Source organism: Procambarus clarkii, chromosome 51, assembly GCF_040958095.1.
Source record: "Procambarus clarkii isolate CNS0578487 chromosome 51, FALCON_Pclarkii_2.0, whole genome shotgun sequence".
Classification (NCBI taxonomy): domain Eukaryota; kingdom Metazoa; phylum Arthropoda; class Malacostraca; order Decapoda; family Cambaridae; genus Procambarus; species Procambarus clarkii.
The window spans coordinates 12,537,790-12,554,942 of record NC_091200.1 but is presented as its reverse complement, the minus strand read 5'-3'; the positions used below and the strand labels follow the sequence as shown (position 1 = coordinate 12,554,942).

Below are 17,153 nucleotides of genomic sequence, written 5' to 3'. Positions count from 1 at the left end.
ATACTTCTCCTGTTACTCGACACTTCTCCTGTTGCTCGACACTTCTCCTGTTGCTCGACACTTCTCCTGTTGCTCGACACTTCACCTGTTGCGCGACACTTCTCCTGTTGCTCGACACTTCTCCTGTTGCTCGACACTTCTCCTGTTGCTCGACACTTCACCTGTTGCTCGACACTTCACCTGTTGCTCGACACTTCACCTGTTGCTCGACACTTCTCCTGTTGCTCGATACTTCTCCTGTTGCTCAACACTTCTCCTGTTGCTCGCCACACATCTCCTGTTGCTCGACACTTCTCCTGTTGCTCGACACTTCACCTGTTGCTCGACACTTCTCCTGTTGCTCGATACGTCTCCTGTTGCTCGACACTTCACATGTTGCTCGACACACTTCTCCTATTGCTCGACACTTCACATGTTGCTCGACACACTTCTCCTATTGCTCGATACTTCACATGTTGCTCGACACTTCTCCTGTTGCTCGATACTTCACATGTTGCTCGACACTTCACCTGTTGCTCAACACTTCACCTGTTGCTAGACACAAGTAACCTGTTTGTGTGCGTGTGTGTGTGTGTGTGTGTGTGTGTGTGTGTGTGTGTGTGTGTGTGTGTGTGTGTGTGTGTGTGTGTGTGTGTGTGTGTGTGTGTTTGTGTGCGTGTGTGTGTGTGTGTGTGTGTGTATGCGTGTGTGTGTGTGCGCATGGGTAAGGATAATACGCACAGTTGAGTGTGCCCAGGAAGTCGACACCTCCACCGCGACACAAGATGCCAATCTGAACTTAACCAATCATTACTTTTCTCAACATATTACAGTGCTAACCTTGCCCCGGCCGGGTCGGTGTGGTCATCACTTCCTCACGCTCCACAACAAATATTCGCGCCGTTATATGAAGCGCAACAAATCAAGAAACAATTCCTCTTTTTCATAATATTTATCGTGAGGCTTTTATATACTGTATGAGGGATGTTTGCCAGTTACTTGGCCAGGGAGGGCTCTGAGGGCCACTTGGCCAGGGAGGGCTCTGAGGGCCACTTGGCCAGGGAGGGCTCTGAGGGTCACTTGGCCAGGGAGGGCTCTGAGGGCCACTTGGCCAGGGAGGGCTCTGAGGGTCACTTGGCCAGGGAGGGCTCTGAGGGCCACTTGGCCAGGGCGGGCTCTGAGGGCCACTTGGCCAGGGAGGGCTCTGAGGGCCACTTGGCCAGGGCGGGCTCTGAGGGCCACTTGGCCAGGGAGGGCTCTGAGGGCCACTTGGCCAGGGAGGGCTCTGAGGGCCACTTGGCCAGGGAGGGCTCTGAGGGCCACTTGGCCAGGGCGGGCTCTGAGGGTCACTTGGCCAGGGAGGGCTCTGAGGGCCACTTGGCCAGGGCGGGCTCTGAGGGCCACTTGGCCAGGGCGGGCTCTGAGGGCCACTTGGCCAGGGAGGGCTCTGAGGGCCACTTGGCCAGGGAGGGCTCTGAGGGCCACTTGGCCAGGGAGGGCTCTGAGGGCCACTTGGCCAGGGCGGGCTCTGAGGGCCACTTGGCCAGGGAGGGCTCTGAGGGCCACTTGGCCAAGGAGGGCTCTGAGGGTCACTTGGCCAGGGAGGGCTCTGAGGGCCACTTGGCCAGGGAGGGCTCTGAGGGCCACTTGGCCAGGGAGGGCTCTGAGGGTCACTTGGCCAGGGAGGGCTCTGAGGGCCACTTGGCCAGGGAGGGCTCTGAGGGTCACTTGGCCAGGGAGGGCTCTGAGGGTCACTTGGCCAGGGAGGGCTCTGAGGGCCACTCGGCCAGGAACGGCTCTGAGGGTCACTTGGCCAGGGACGGCTCTGAGGGTCACTTGGCCAGGGAGGGCTCTGAGGGCCACTTGGCCAGGGCGGGCTCTGAGGGCCACTTGGCCAGGGCGGGCTCTGAGGGCCACTCGGCCAGGGAGGGCAGTGAGGGCCACTTGGCCAGGGCGGGCTCTGAGGGCCACTTGGCCAGGGAGGGCTCTGAGGGCCACTTGGCCAGGGAGGGCTCTGAGGGTCACTTGGCCAGGGAGGGCAGTGAGGGCCACTTGGCCGCCGGGGATGGCACTGCGTGCTGCTTGTCCGCTCACTGGCCCAGGTGATACTACACTATAGCCGTGTCAGCGCCCCTGTCCGCTGACCTCCAGCGGAGGAGGAGGCGTGGAGGAAGAGAGGAGAGGGAGGCGTGTGAGGGAGCCACGTGACTCCAAGGTGAGGGGGCGTGTGAGGTGGGGGAGGGTCGGCCTCGGGTCTCAATAGAGCCAAGTAAGGGTGGGACGGAAGGCTGGCAGTGTTGGGCTAGGGGGGAGGGATAGATGAGACGTGTCAGGGTAGCCCCCCGCGCCACTATAGCCTTGAGTCCCCAGCGGCCGGCTATGGTAGCTTCCGGGTCCTCACACCCCGCCTGGGGGGGGTGTCTTTGTAAACTTCATTTACAACTTCCATTTTCTTGTTAGATCTGTGCTTAATAAAGATACTACAGGAACTTTCCCTGGGAAATACTCACGTTTTTATTAAGTTTTAAAACACTTTTAAGCGATTTTCATATAAGAAGTTCGTCTCCTTTAGCTTTACTGGCCGCCAGATAGACCTCTTGGAGGGTGGACAAGCCAGGAGGGAGACAAGAGAGAGGGACACTGTGGGAGAAGTCCTCTTGGCGGTGTCTGTAGCGCAAGTGACGGCGCCTGTCCCCGTGGCCGCCTTATATACCCTCGGCCCACCTACCTGCTCAGGCCGGAACTGCACAGCTTTTTGCCGCGAGAAGTTCAGTCGGTCAGCATCTTTCCAGACGTTGGTGAACAGTCAGTCGGCTGACGGCGTCGCTGGCTGACAGCCGGAGTAGAGGGGAAAGCTGCTGCGTTGGTCTGGGAAGGTGTCGGTGATTGGGTTATCTGTGCTGATTCGATTTGAACTGGTTTGGTTGTGAAAGTTGGTTTGTTGATTCTTGGTTGGTGTTGGAGATGCCTGTAACTGGCTGTTGGAGGTGCCTGTAACTGGCTGTTAAAGGTGCCTGTAACTGGCTGTTGGAGGTGCCTGTAACAGGCTGTTGGAGGTGCCTGTAACTGGCTGTTGGAGGTGCCTGTAACTGGCTGTTGGAGGTGCCTGTAACTGGCTGTTGGAGGTGCCTGTAACTGGCTGTTGGAGGTGCCTGTAACTGGCTGTTGGAGGTGCCTGTAACTGGCTGTGGGTGTTGGAGGTGTCTGTAACTGGCTGTTGGTGTTGGAGGTGTCTGTAACTGGTTGTGGGTGTTGGAGGTGCCTGTAACTGGCTGTGGGTGTTGGAGGTGCCTGTAACTGGCTGTGGGTGTTGGAGGTGCCTGTAACTGGCTGTGGGTGTTGGAGGTGTCTGTAACTGGTTGTGGGTGTTGGAGGTGCCTGTAACTGGCTGTGGGTGTTGGAGGTGCCTGTAACTGGCTGTGGGTGTTGGAGGTGCCTGTAACTGGCTGTGGGTGTTGGAGGTGCCTGTAACTGGCTGTGGGTGTTGGAGGTGTCTGTAACTGGCTGTGGGTGTTGGAGGTGTCTGTAACTGGCTGTTGGTGTTGGAGGTGTCTGTAACTGGTTGTAGGTGTTGGAGGTGCCTGTAACTGGCTGTGGGTGTTGGAGGTGCCTGTAACTGGCTGTGGGTGTTGGAGGTGCCTGTAACTGGCTGTGGGTGTTGGAGGTGCCTGTAACTGGCTTTGGGTGTTGGAGGTGTCTGTAACTGGCTGTGGGTGTTGGAGGTGCCTGTAACTGGCTGTGGGTGTTGGAGGTGTCTGTAACTGGCTGTTGGTGTTGGAGGTGTCTGTAACTGGTTGTAGGTGTTGGAGGTGCCTGTAACTGGCTGTGGGTGTTGGAGGTGCCTGTAACTGGCTGTGGGTGTTGGAGGTGCCTGTAACTGGCTGTGGGTGTTGGAGGTGCCTGTAACTGGCTTTGGGTGTTGGAGGTGTCTGTAACTGGCTGTGGGTGTTGGAGGTGCCTGTAACTGGCTGTGGGTGTTGAAGGTGCCTGTAACTGGTTGTGGGTGTTGGAGGTACCTGTAACTGGCTGTGGGTGTTGGAGGTGCCTGTAACTGGCTGTGGGTGTTGGAGGTGCCTGTAACTGGCTGTGGGTGTTGGAGGTGTCTGTAACTGGCTGTGGGTGTTGGAGGTGTCTGTAAGTGGCTGTTGGTGTTGGAGGTGTCTGTAACTGGCTGTGGGTGTTGGAGGTGCCTGTAACTGGCTGTTGGAGGTGCCTGTAACTGGCTGTTGGAGGTGCCTGTAACAGGCTGTTGGAGGTGCCTGTAACTGGCTGTTGGAGGTGCCTGTAACTGGCTGTTGGAGGTGCCTGTAACTGGCTGTTGGAGGTGCCTGTAACTGGCTGTTGGAGGTGCCTGTAACTGGCTGTTGGAGGTGCCTGTAACTGGCTGTGGGTGTTGGAGGTGTCTGTAACTGGCTGTTGGTGTTGGAGGTGTCTGTAACTGGTTGTGGGTGTTGGAGGTGCCTGTAACTGGCTGTGGGTGTTGGAGGTGCCTGTAACTGGCTGTGGGTGTTGGAGGTGCCTGTAACTGGCTGTGGGTGTTGGAGGTGTCTGTAACTGGTTGTGGGTGTTGGAGGTGCCTGTAACTGGCTGTGGGTGTTGGAGGTGCCTGTAACTGGCTGTGGGTGTTGGAGGTGCCTGTAACTGGCTGTGGGTGTTGGAGGTGCCTGTAACTGGCTGTGGGTGTTGGAGGTGTCTGTAACTGGCTGTGGGTGTTGGAGGTGTCTGTAACTGGCTGTTGGTGTTGGAGGTGTCTGTAACTGGTTGTAGGTGTTGGAGGTGCCTGTAACTGGCTGTGGGTGTTGGAGGTGCCTGTAACTGGCTGTGGGTGTTGGAGGTGCCTGTAACTGGCTGTGGGTGTTGGAGGTGCCTGTAACTGGCTTTGGGTGTTGGAGGTGTCTGTAACTGGCTGTGGGTGTTGGAGGTGCCTGTAACTGGCTGTGGGTGTTGGAGGTGTCTGTAACTGGCTGTTGGTGTTGGAGGTGTCTGTAACTGGTTGTAGGTGTTGGAGGTGCCTGTAACTGGCTGTGGGTGTTGGAGGTGCCTGTAACTGGCTGTGGGTGTTGGAGGTGCCTGTAACTGGCTGTGGGTGTTGGAGGTGCCTGTAACTGGCTTTGGGTGTTGGAGGTGTCTGTAACTGGCTGTGGGTGTTGGAGGTGCCTGTAACTGGCTGTGGGTGTTGAAGGTGCCTGTAACTGGTTGTGGGTGTTGGAGGTACCTGTAACTGGCTGTGGGTGTTGGAGGTGCCTGTAACTGGCTGTGGGTGTTGGAGGTGCCTGTAACTGGCTGTGGGTGTTGGAGGTGTCTGTAACTGGCTGTTGGTGTTGGAGGTGTCTGTAACTGGCTGTTGGTGTTGGAGGTGTCTGTAACTGGCTGTTGGTGTTGGAGGTGTCTGTAACTGGCTGTTGGTGTTGGAGGTGTCTGTAACTGGCTGTTGGTGTTGGAGGTGTCTGTAACTGGCTGTTGGTGTTGGAGGTGTCTGTAACTGGCTGTTGGTGTTGGAGGTGTCTGTAACTGGCTGTTGGTGTTGGAGGTGTCTGTAACTGGCTGTTGGTGTTGGAGGTGTCTGTAACTGGCTGTTGGTGTTGGAGGTGTCTGTAACTGGCTGTTGGTAGTGATGCGACGCTGGTAAATGACTAGTCACTGATGGGGCGCTGATGACTGGCCAGTCACTGATGGGGCGCTTGAGATTGGCCAGTCGGTGATGTAGCGCTGGAGATTGGCCAGTCGGTGATGTAGCGCTGGAGATTGGCCAGTCGGTGATGTGGCGCTGATGATTGGCCAGTCGGTGATGTAGCGATGGAGATTGGCCAGTCGGTGATATGGCACTGGAGAATGGCCAGTCGGTGATGTGGCGCTGGAGATTGGCCAGTCAAGTGCCAGGCGGTGTACGCGTGGCCACCCGTCCAATTACTAGCCGTAATCTGAATTAATGACGCGCACGCACTCCCAACACTGGTGCTGCTTTTGGTCAGTGTTGGGACGTGTCCGATCTGTTTAGTCAGTGTTAACGGTTGATAGTTCTATACAGCAGTTCTATACATTCTATACAGGTTGTTCTATACAGCAGCTATAAACATCGGCGCTGAGTATATGACTAGAAGTGAACATCGATGATTGGCTTGTGACTGGCGTTGAACATCAGTGATTGGCTTCGGAGTGCCGGCTTCGAAGAGCTAGTTATCAAACACATCTTAAGGTCACTCATGTAATGTTATTGAAGAGGCCGACGGGGGTGTTGGCAGCTCACGCCTTCAGCTGTCTTCAGGGCCAGAGCTGTTGCTGCTGGAGGACCGCCCTCTTACTCCGGATGGGGTGCCTAAGAGACCTACCTGTTGATCCGGACACAATGTAGCTAACAGACCTCCCTGTTGATCCGGACATAATGTAGCTAACAGACCTCCCTGTTGATCCGGACATAATGTAGCTAACAGACCTCCCTGTTGATCCGGGCACAATGTAGCTAACAGACCTCCCTGTTGATCCGGATACAATGTAGCTAACAGACCTCCCTGTTGTTCCGGACACAATGTAGCTAACAGACCTCCCTGTTGATCCGGACACAATGTAGCTAACAGACCTCCCTGTTGATCCGGACACAATGTAGCTAACAGACCTCCCTGTTGATCCGGACACAATGTAGCTAACAGACCTCCCTGTTGATCCGGACACAATGTAGCTAACAGACCTCCCTGTTGATCCGGACACAATGTAACTAACAGACCTCCCTGTTGTTCAGAACACATTATAGTTAACAGAGCTTCCTGTTTCTCCAGACACAGTGTAGGCAAAAAGAGTACTGTTGCACTCTTGCTCTGGATACAGTGGAACCAACAGGGAGACTCTGTTGCCCCTATAAAAGTATACCCAACATACCTCTCTGTGACTCATGACAATGTTGTTCTGGGCACTGAAATATCCACATTGTCGTGTGTGTGTTCACTGTGAATTATGCACAGACTACTCGCAGACACTGAGACACGGACTGCTGTGACTCGTCTGTGAGCAGTGTGGCCTGACTCGTCAGTGAGCAGTGTGCCCTGACTCGTCAGTCAGCAGTGTGGCCTGACTCGTCAGTGAGCAGTGTGGCCTGACTCGTCTGTGAGCAGTGTGACCTGACTCGTCTGTGAGCAGTGTGGCCTGACTCGTCTGTGAGCAGTGTGGCCTGACTCGTCTGTGAGCAGTGTGGCCTTACTCGTCAGTGAGCAGTGTGGCCTGACTCGTCAGTGAGCAGTGTGGCCTGACTCGTCTGTGAGCAGTGTGGCCTTACTCGTCTGTGAGCAGTGTGACCTGACTCGTCTGTGAGCAGTGTGGCCTGACTCGTCTGTGAGCAGTGTGGCCTTACTCGTCTGTGAGCAGTGTGACCTGACTCGTCAGTGAGCAGTGTGGCCTGACTCGTCTGTGAGCAGTGTGGCCTGACTCGTCTGTGAGCAGTGTGGCCTGACTCGTCAGTGAGCAGTGTGACCTGGCTCGTCAGTGAGCAGTGTGGCCTTAGTCGTCTGTGAGCAGTGTGGCCTTACTCGTCTGTGAGCAGTGTGACCTGGCTCTCAAAAATTATGCCTTCGGGAATATTTACAAAACATCTGGGAACCCTTCTCTGCGCGGCGAATATTACCACGTTCCTCGCGTAGGTTTAGAGACGCGGAAAGACCGGATGAAATGCCGGTTTCGAAAAAGGTTAGAAGGTTTACTGACCCCCATAATTACCGGGTGACATAATGAACGCGCGGGAAGGGGGATGGGGGGCAGGCGAGGTCGCTGGAGTGTTTCAAGCGTAGGTTAGCCATTACATGAATGAGTTTGGGTGGATATGAATAGAAGCGGGCTCTTATGGGCCAAAAGGCCTTCTGCTATTATTTGTGCGTGTTCGTACGATTGTAAGTATGTTGACGAAGGATTAATGAACTTGGAGTAATGTACCTGAAGGAGTAATTCACACAGCAGCCGATGAAGGAGAGGAGGTGGCCGGCAGGTGCCATCCAGCTGTATAAAGAAAACCTCTGGAATCTTGGAAGAAAAGACGTAGGCTAGGGGGGGGGCTAGGGGGTGGGGCTAGGGGGTGGGCTAGGGGTGGGCTAGGGGGTGTGGGGTGATGGAAAGGTAAGGGGTGGGTGGGTGGGGGTGGGGGCGGTTCTGTCTGGAACTTGTTAGGAGGTGAAAAGGGGAGGTTGATACGTGCTTAACGATTATAGCCTGGGTGGGAGGAAGGGGGGGGGGGAGGGGGGCGTCTCCAGGGAGAGGATGAGGGAGGGGGGGGTGTTGGGATGGGAAGGAAGGGATGGGGTTCGTTGGGAAGGAAGCGGGTGGGGAGTTACGAGCTCTTTGGCTTCCATCCCATCCACCACGAAAGAGAAGGAGATGGGTGGAATGGGAATGTGGGCGGAGGATGAGAGGGGAGACGATGGAATAGGAAAGGAAAGGATGAGAGGGAAAAGTAAGGAAGGGGAAACTGCGTTATGCGTCTCTGGTTCTCCTCTTCCATCTTATCCTTAGTAATCCTACACCCACTAAGGTAAAAAAAGGAAAATGAAAAACTTGTCTTTCTGGGTTTTTATGAAAACCAATCATAGCTACTTTAATTCGTTTATTATAGACTTCGTACCCCTTCCTGTGGGCGCTGGAGGGTCTATTGGTGCAAGTGGTTGGGCACAGTTCCTACACTGCACCTTCATATCCCAGCTCCTGTCCTCATATTCCTGCCAAATGCTGTAAAGTGATGACGGCTTGGTGTCTTGCTATTGATATCCGCCCTACCGTCCTCTATCTCTAACTGTAAGCGGCATACATAATAAACCTTTAAATGTTGACAAGACTAACTGTATACCCCCCTTCCCCCCCTTGAAGGGTACCAACTACCAACAGTTTACCAGACGAGACCATCAACCCCCCCCCCCCAAGGTAGACTCAAACGTTTACCCTTATAGTTCCCATATTCGGGGACAGGAAGCCCGCAAGGCTTATCGAGGTCCCCCTTAGGGCCTAGGCCACCCTCTGCCCTTCCCCAGGACACACAACACAGTTTCCTAACTCCCAGATACCTATTTTCTGCTGGGTGAACAGAAGCATCAGTCAAAGAACAAAGAAAATGTGCCCATCAGTCTCGATCCCGCCCGGGGGGATCGAACCCGGGACCCCTCTGTTGTGTGCCGAGGACGTACTCTGTAGTACTGGCTGTGGAAGACTGAGGCACAGCAGCCGAGCCTTGACCAGACACAGCAATGGTCTGGAAAGTGCATTTGTGATACTGAAGACGAAGAGGGCGACCAGACACACAGCCCCGACAGGGACAGCGACCAGGATAAGGGAGAAGAGACCAGACACTCAGCCCCGACAGGGACAGCGGCCAGGATAAGGAAGAGGGCGACCAGACACACAGCCCCGACAGGGACAGCGACCAGGATAAGGGAGAGGGCGACCAGACACTCAGCCCCGACAGGGACAGCGGCCAGGATAAGGAAGAGGGCGACCAGACACAGCCCCGACAGGGACAGCGACCAGGATAAGGGAGGATAGACCAGACACACAGCCCCGACAGGGACAACACCAGAGAAAGTTGAGAAGTTTGCTCCAAGGCTATAGTCTGGGAACTGCTATGAATCAGTTATGTGGAAAGGTTCAGAGTTGGCACTGACCTCCTGGAGCAGAGAGAAGGTACATGACGAGGGAGACACGATTGCCAGGGAGGCTACACTACACTACTGTACACTACACTACACTACACTACACCAGGGAGGCTACACTACACTACACTACACTACACTACACCAGGGAGGCTACACTACACTACACTACACTACACTACACTACACCAGGGAGGCTACACTACACTACACCAGGGAGGCTACACTACACTACACTACACTACACTACACTACACCAGGGAGGCTACACTACACTACACTACACTACACTACACTACACCAGGGAGGCTACACTACACTACACTACACCAGGGAGGCTACACTACACTACACTACACTACACTACACTACACTACACTACACCAGGGAGGCTACACTACAGTACACTACAGTACACTACACTACACTACACTACACCAGGGAGGCTACACTACACTACACCAGGGAGGCTACACTACACTACACCAGGGAGGCTACACTACAGTACACTACAGTACACTACACTACACTACACTACACTACACCAGGGAGGCTACACTACACTACACCAGGGAGGCTACACTACACTACACTACACCAGGGAGGCTACACTACACTACACTACACTACACTACACCAGGGAGGCTACACTACACTACACTACACTACACCAGGGAGGCTACACTACACTACACTACACTACACTACACTACACCAGGGAGGCTACACTACACTACACCAGGGAGGCTACACTACACTACACTACACCAGGGAGGCTACACTACAGTACACTACAGTACACTACAGTACACTACACTACACTACACTACACCAGGGAGGCTACACTACAGTACACTACAGTACACTACAGTACACTACACTACACTACACCAGGGAGGCTGATATAGGCCACATGAGGGGTGAGATCTTCAACACGGGGCAACAGAGACACTCCACAGAAATCTTAGCACCCAGACCAAGATTGATCAAGCATTAACGCATCGGCTTACGAAACCTGTTCATCTTTTCTTAATTATGACTGCCTTGTTTACATGTATTAAACGGTCCGAAGTTTATAAATATAATATATTCATATTATAAAATATGAAGTTTATAACAATAATAATCTTAGGTTGTGAAGGTTCTGAATTCGTAAACTGTTTATTAAATGTAAACACAGCCGCTCTGATATATACGTTTGTCGGGTTGTGATTGGTCGCTTGTGAACGTTTGTTGGGTTCTGATTGGTCGCTTGTGAACGTTTGTCGGGTTCTGATTGGTCGCTTGTGAAAGTTTGTCGGGTTGTGATTGGTCGCTTGTGAACGTTTGTCGGGTTCTGATTGGTCGCTTGTGAACGTTTGTCGGGTTCTGATTGGTCGCTTGTGAAAGTTTGTCGTGTTCTGATTGGTCGCTTGTGAACGTTTGTCGGGTTCTGATTGGTCGCTTGTGAAAGTTTGTCGTGTTCTGATTGGTCGCTTGTGAACGTTTGTCGGGTTCTGATTGGTCGCTTGTGAACGTTTGTCGGGTTCTGATGGGTCGCTTGTGAACGTTTGTCGGGTTCTGTTTGGTCGCTTGTGAACGTTTGTCGGGTTCTGATGGGTCGCTTGTGAACGTTTGTCGGGTTCTGATGGGTCGCTTGTGAACGTTTGTCGGGTTCTGATGGGTCGCTTGTGAACGTTTGTCGGGTTCTGTTTGGTCGCTTGTGAACGTTTGTCGGGTTCTGATGGGTCGCTTGTGAACGTTTGTCGGGTTCTGATTGGTCGCTTGTGAACGTTTGTCCGAATATTTGCGCAGACAAATTGTCGGAATAATCTTTGGTTAGTATTTCCTCTTTTGTCTTCAAGTTCCGCTATTTTATTTCTTTTTTTCCTTCTGTTCTCTGTTTTGCCCTATAGCTATTGTGTCGCCATTCATTGTCTGTGTGTATTTTTATCACCAATTTCTCTTATTCGCTCATATTTTATTATATATGTTATTCCTTTCCCGTCCTCCTCCCTCGTCACCTGGTACGAAACGGTTAGAAACCAGTTTCGCCACCTGTAAGTTTCAATTAAATTCTTCCGCAAGCTTTGTGAGCTGGTGTGTCTGGCGTAGGGCTGGCTGGTGTGGCCTTGCCTAACACACCATGTCCCTCTCGCCCATACTGATGCCTCGCTCCCTGCCACCACAGCCGCGCCACAGTACAGGATAGAACTTGATATCTTGAAAGCTAGAATACCGCTTCTCCACCGCTGGTAGAATAACTTGGGGTACCTGGCCAAGTTACCTTCGAGGCCAGAGGTACTTGAACAAGTTACCTTCGAGGCCAGGGGTACCTGACAAAGTTACCTTCGAGGCCAGGGGTACCTGGCCTCGAAGTAGAGAATAATTAGCGTTGGAGGGTGACTGTTGAGTCATATGTGTGTTTGAATAGTGGCTTCTTGAGCTGTTGATCGCCTTGAGGGCCTCGGGCGCCGAGCGGGAGCTCCAAGTACTGGGAGGATTTATTCTTCTGGATTGTCGTTTTGAAGTTTTGGAAACGGAAGAAACAGGTAACCCTTGGGTCTCTTGTTGCGTCACTTAGCTTTCAACCCAATTCCTTGTGAAGCTGTTAGTGATTTTTCTAAATGAACAAAGGTTCCTTTTACAAGTGGGATAAAGTTGTCCTGATGGACTAGTTCAGTATGCATATAGGACTTCTCTGTGGGTGTAGGCATCAGTCAAAGTGGATACACACCTGTAGTCTCATTCCAGCTGCCTGTCAGTCTTCCAGGGATGTAACGAAATCATGTCTGGGCGACCAAAAGTAACAGCAGAAGTACAGGAAATTACAAACGAGGTTCTGCTGGCAACTAGGCTGTTGGAAATCTTTTCTTGGTACTGTCGGGGCCGTCAATGTGTCCTGCTTGCCGCCACTTGGGGACCCCGAAGTCCAGACCATGCTAACCGTTCTGCCAGCTTCTGCAATGACATAGTTACTATTCTATTTAGTGTGAATTGTGGCAACGAGGCAGGGAACTACTGCGGGTAGAGACGTGTGCCTCTTGTAGGCACTCTCCAAGAGACGGCTGTTCCAGTTATTTGTTGGCCTTTGATGGAGGCTGGTATGTACTCACCTAGTTCTCACCTAGTTGTGCTTGCGGGGGGGTTGAGCTCTGGCTCTTTGGTCCCGCCTCTCAACCGTCAATCAACAGGTGTACAGGTTCCTGAGCCTATTGGGCTCTATCATATCTACACTTGAAACTGTGTATGGAGTCAGCCTCCACCACATCGCTTCCTAATGCATTCCATTTGTCAACCACTCTGACAGTAAAAAAGTTCTTTCTAATATCTCTGTGGCTCATTTGGGCACTCAGTTTCTACCTGTGTCCCCTTGTGCGTGTGCCCCTTGTGTTAAACAGCCTGTCTTTATCAACCCTGTCGATTCCCTTGAGAATCTTGAATGTGGTGATCATGTCCCCCCCTAACTCTTTTGTCTTCCAATGAAGTGAGGTTTAATTCCCGTAGTCTCTCCTCGTAGCTCATACCTCTCAGCTCGGGTACTAGTCTGGTGGCAAACCTTTGAACCTTTTCCAGTTTAGTCTTATGCTTGAACATTAGTATATTTTGGTAGCAGTCTTTCCTGTAGACATATATTATTAAATATGACCGAAAAAGTAAGATTAATAATTCTAACACGAATTTTCTCAATCTTTCGTACATTATGCTTCACTGTTGGAGGTAAATAAAAAATCACTTCTCCAAAATTCATTTTTATTTCTAGTCTGACGCGACACGGGCGCGTTTCGTAAAACTTATTACATTTTCAAAGACTTCACAAATACACAACTGATTAGAACTAATCAGTTGTGTATTTGTGAAGTCTTTGAAAATGTAATAAGTTTTACGAAACGCGCCCGTGTCGCGTCAGACTAGAAATAAAAATGAATTTTGGAGAAGTGATTTTTGATTTACCTCCAACAGTGAAGCATAATGTACGAAAGATTGAGAAAATTCGTGTTAGAATTATTAATCTTACTTTTTCGGTCATATTTAATAATATATGTCTTATGCTTGACTAGATATGGACTCCATGCTGGAGCCGCATACTCCAGGATTGGTCTGACATATGTGGTATATTATGTTCTGAAAGATTCCTTACACAAGTTTCTAAAGGCCGTTCTTATGTTAGCCAACCTGGCATATGCTGCTGATGTTATCCTCCTGATATGAGCTTCAGGGGACAGGTCTGGCGTGATATCAACCCCCAGGTCTTTCTCTCTCTCTGACTCTTGAAGTATTTCATCTAACCAAATGGTACCTTGTATCTGGTCTCCTGCTTCCTACACCTATCTTCATTACATTACATTTGCTATGTGTTGAGGTGCGGGTGTATCATACTGTGACAGCGATTATTGTGAAGCCGAGATCGCCTGTACCTTCGCTCAATGACCTAGCTGTTCCGATAACATTAATCAGGTTATCGAACTCTGAAGAGAAGGACACGAAGGCTGGAAGAGCGACCTGGGAGGTTCTGTGGACACCGTGGTTGATGGGACGAGCGGTTCATTGTCCTTGTGAACATTGCTTCTAATACGCTGGCAATGCCGAGGTTTAAGGTTCGCGCCACCTCAAAACCCTGGTGGATTTTCTCGTTGTTTCTAATGTTGACTTCAGCAGGACGTCATACTCGCCTTCCTCTGAACGGCTGGGGAATGATGACCGCCTCAAGAAAGATTTTAGCCTGCAAGGTAAGATGTAATTATGAGGGGGAATATACTAACCTTTCCAGAACGCCGGTTCGATGCTGGAGCCTTTATTTCCGAAATTACCGAAATTTCCGAAATTATCAAACGCCGCTGGACTCCAGTCCAGCTCCAAGCTGGACGGGAGTTCGATGAAAACTGTTTTCCATTTAGAAACATTTAGTGGTGATTAGATTGTTGACTTGTTCCAGGAGGAAGTCTGAGGAATTACCATCAACACACAAATACTGAGTACACTAGACTGTCGGCGACATCCTTAATAATTAAGGAGAAGGGATATGTAGTGATGGTGGTCCATCACAATATATTGGTACTTTCTGGTGGTCCATCACAATATATTGGTACTTTCTGGTGGTCCATCACAATATATTGGTACTTTCTGGTGGTCCATCACAATATATTGGTACTTTCTGGTGGTCCATCACAATATATTGGTACTTTCTGGTGGTCCATCACTACATATTGGTACTTTCTGGTGGTCCATCACTACATATTGGTACTTTCTGGTGGTCCATCACTACATATTGGTACTTTCTGGGGGTCCATCACTACATATTGGAACTTTCTGGTAGTCCATCACTACATATTGGTACTTTCTGGTGGTCCATCACTACTTATTGGTACTTTCTGGTGGTCCATCACCACATATTGGTACTATCTACCAAATAGTTACTATAAGTACTTTCAGTTTAGGAGGATGGGGTTGTATAGGCATACAGACCTAGTTTTATCCCCCTCATAATTACATGACCTCACCAACAACGCATGAGCCGGTAGCCTTGAGGACAACGCCAGCCAGGTCACGTTAGCAACTGCACCTTCCCCTTGAGTAACCTTACCAAGTGCATTGTTGATTCTTTGTCTGATGTGATGAGGTCCTTACTCCTGCCAAATCGCCTACTCATCCAGCGGGAGAAGAATAGTATGATTTATGGGCGTCAGATTCGTCAATACCTAACAGCTTGTTCTGGTGTCACTGTTGTCTTGTAAAGGGTGAGTTTGTGTATATCTATCTACACTGTAGATAGATATACACTACACCGAAGCGATACAGATATCTGTATAGCTTCGAATACACCAGTACTTACGTAGAGTAGTGTTATGAGGGATGTCATGTGGCCGTCACGTGGTGGACTGCTGGCCAATAATCAATTCTGTGAGCCAGTGACGTCACTGTACATCATATTCACAGGCATCTCTCAGTAGGCAGCCAGTGACATCAGTCACTACTGACATTGTACAAAATTCGCATAATAATGTCATTGTTGTGTTTCTGTCCCACCTCCTCCCTTCCACACCTAGCCACCTGCCCCCCCCCCCCCCCACCTCGCCACCGTGTGTGTGTGTCAGTGATGGTGTACCAGTGCACGCACTCGGGTTTTCCATTCATTCATTTTTATTGTACATTATGCTTCAACTTTCCGCACACACACACACACACACACACACACACACACACACACACACACACACACACACACACACACACACACACACACACACACACACACACATCGTGTCAACGACCCACTAAGGAAAGTAATACCTTCCGTCACTCCCAATGGTACTAAGGGTATGAGTGGAATAGAGAAAGTTAGAGAACGTTGACCAGACCACACACTAGAAGTTGAAGGGACGACGACGTTTAGGTCCGTCCTGGACCATTCTCAAGAATCGACTTGAGAATCCAGGACGGACCGAAACGTCGTCGTCCCTTCAACTTCTAGTGTGTGGTCTGGTCAACATACTTCAGCCACGTTATTGTGACTCATCGCCTGCAAGTTAGAGAACATTAAGTGATGTACGAAGACTTAAACAGACTCCATCAGTGGTCAGCCAAATGGCTGTTAGAGTTCAACAGCAACAAGTGTAAGGTTGTGAGACTAAGTGAAGGAGACATACGCCAGAAGAACCGTTATACGTGTAGCGTAAGACAGCTAAACCCGTCGGAGATTACAAATAAAAAATAATACGAGGAATGTTAACATGGATTCTGCCAAGAACGCCACTCTCAGCCTATGTATGCCAGTACTCGAATATGCAGCACTTGCATGGAACCCTAAAAAAATCCGACCATGGTGTGTGAAATACTGAGACGCATAGACAAGCTAAGGAAAGTTACAGTGCTTAATGTAAAGAGAAGCTGAACAAGAAGTCACAAGCAGGCTCTAGCCACGAAGGTGAGCAAATATAATAACCGCTTAATACTCGACTACTCAACACTGCGACTGTATTGGAAAACAAGTGAATGATTAAAGCACAAGTCCCAACTTCAAGACAAGAACTGAACACCTCACAGAAGAGCACGAGTAAAAGAATAGCATCAGAGTCTGGAGTATGTAGAGGCGCTTTCCAGTAGATCTTCCTCAATTCCTGGACGCGCCATTAGAATGGCACGCGCGCACACAGGCCCGCGTGGCTTGTTTGATAAGCAGGTGAGCTGTTCACCTTGTGCCAGTAGATCCCAGCTTGTCTGCCCCCGTGATGAGTGTGGCGGCGGCGGCGGCAGGCACATCATGGCTGGGAAACTCCGACACGTGGCGCCATAATGGCTCCCTCGGAGAAGCCGTTACCACCAACGAACTCAGATTCAAATTCAAATGTTTTCTTCGTAACCGCTCGTACATTTACACCTGGGTTAGTTTACACAAGTTGACAGTAAATTATATACCTAAGATAATACCATGGAATAATCATAATTATATACTCTTTACTCAACATCTAGATTTAGATTTAGAAACTATATTTATTCGTGATTTAAAAAAAAACTATTATGATTGTCAAATTCAGACTCAGAAACTACGTTCGTAGACAACTTGCTCAAATCATTACA

General features: G+C 50.7%; 2 protein-coding genes across 2 annotated transcripts; one reads left to right on the top strand and one right to left on the bottom strand.

Moving 5' to 3' along the window:
- The first annotated feature begins 963 nt into the window (after positions 1–963).
- Positions 964–2,085, top strand: LOC123774533 (collagen alpha chain-like). Its single transcript, XM_045768869.2, has one exon. The coding sequence runs from the start codon at positions 964–966 to the stop codon at positions 2,083–2,085; it is 1,122 nt and encodes a 373-aa protein (XP_045624825.2).
- Positions 2,086–2,983: 898 nt separating this feature from the next.
- Positions 2,984–12,516, bottom strand: LOC123774532 (uncharacterized). Its single transcript, XM_069303786.1, has 3 exons — positions 12,412–12,516; positions 10,793–11,359; positions 2,984–5,833 (listed from the first exon to the last, which is right to left on the bottom strand). The coding sequence occupies exons 1-3, from the start codon at positions 12,514–12,516 to the stop codon at positions 2,984–2,986; spliced, it is 3,522 nt and encodes a 1,173-aa protein (XP_069159887.1).
- Positions 12,517–17,153: the final 4,637 nt, after the last annotated feature.

Coding starts and splice junctions, on each gene's coding strand:
- LOC123774533 (XM_045768869.2), top strand. CDS start 964: ATGTTTGCCAGTTACTTGGCCAGGGAGGGCTCTGAGGGCCACTTGGCC.
- LOC123774532 (XM_069303786.1), bottom strand. CDS start 12,516: ATGGTCTGGACTTCGGGGTCCCCAAGTGGCGGCAAGCAGGACACATTG. Junction 11,360..12,411: donor CTAGTTGCCAGCAGAACCTC/GTTTGTAATTTC, acceptor AACGTTCACAAG/CGACCAATCAGAACCCGACA. Junction 5,834..10,792: donor CCAATCACAACCCGACAAAC/GTATATATCAGA, acceptor GCCAATCTCCAG/CGCCACATCACCGACTGGCC.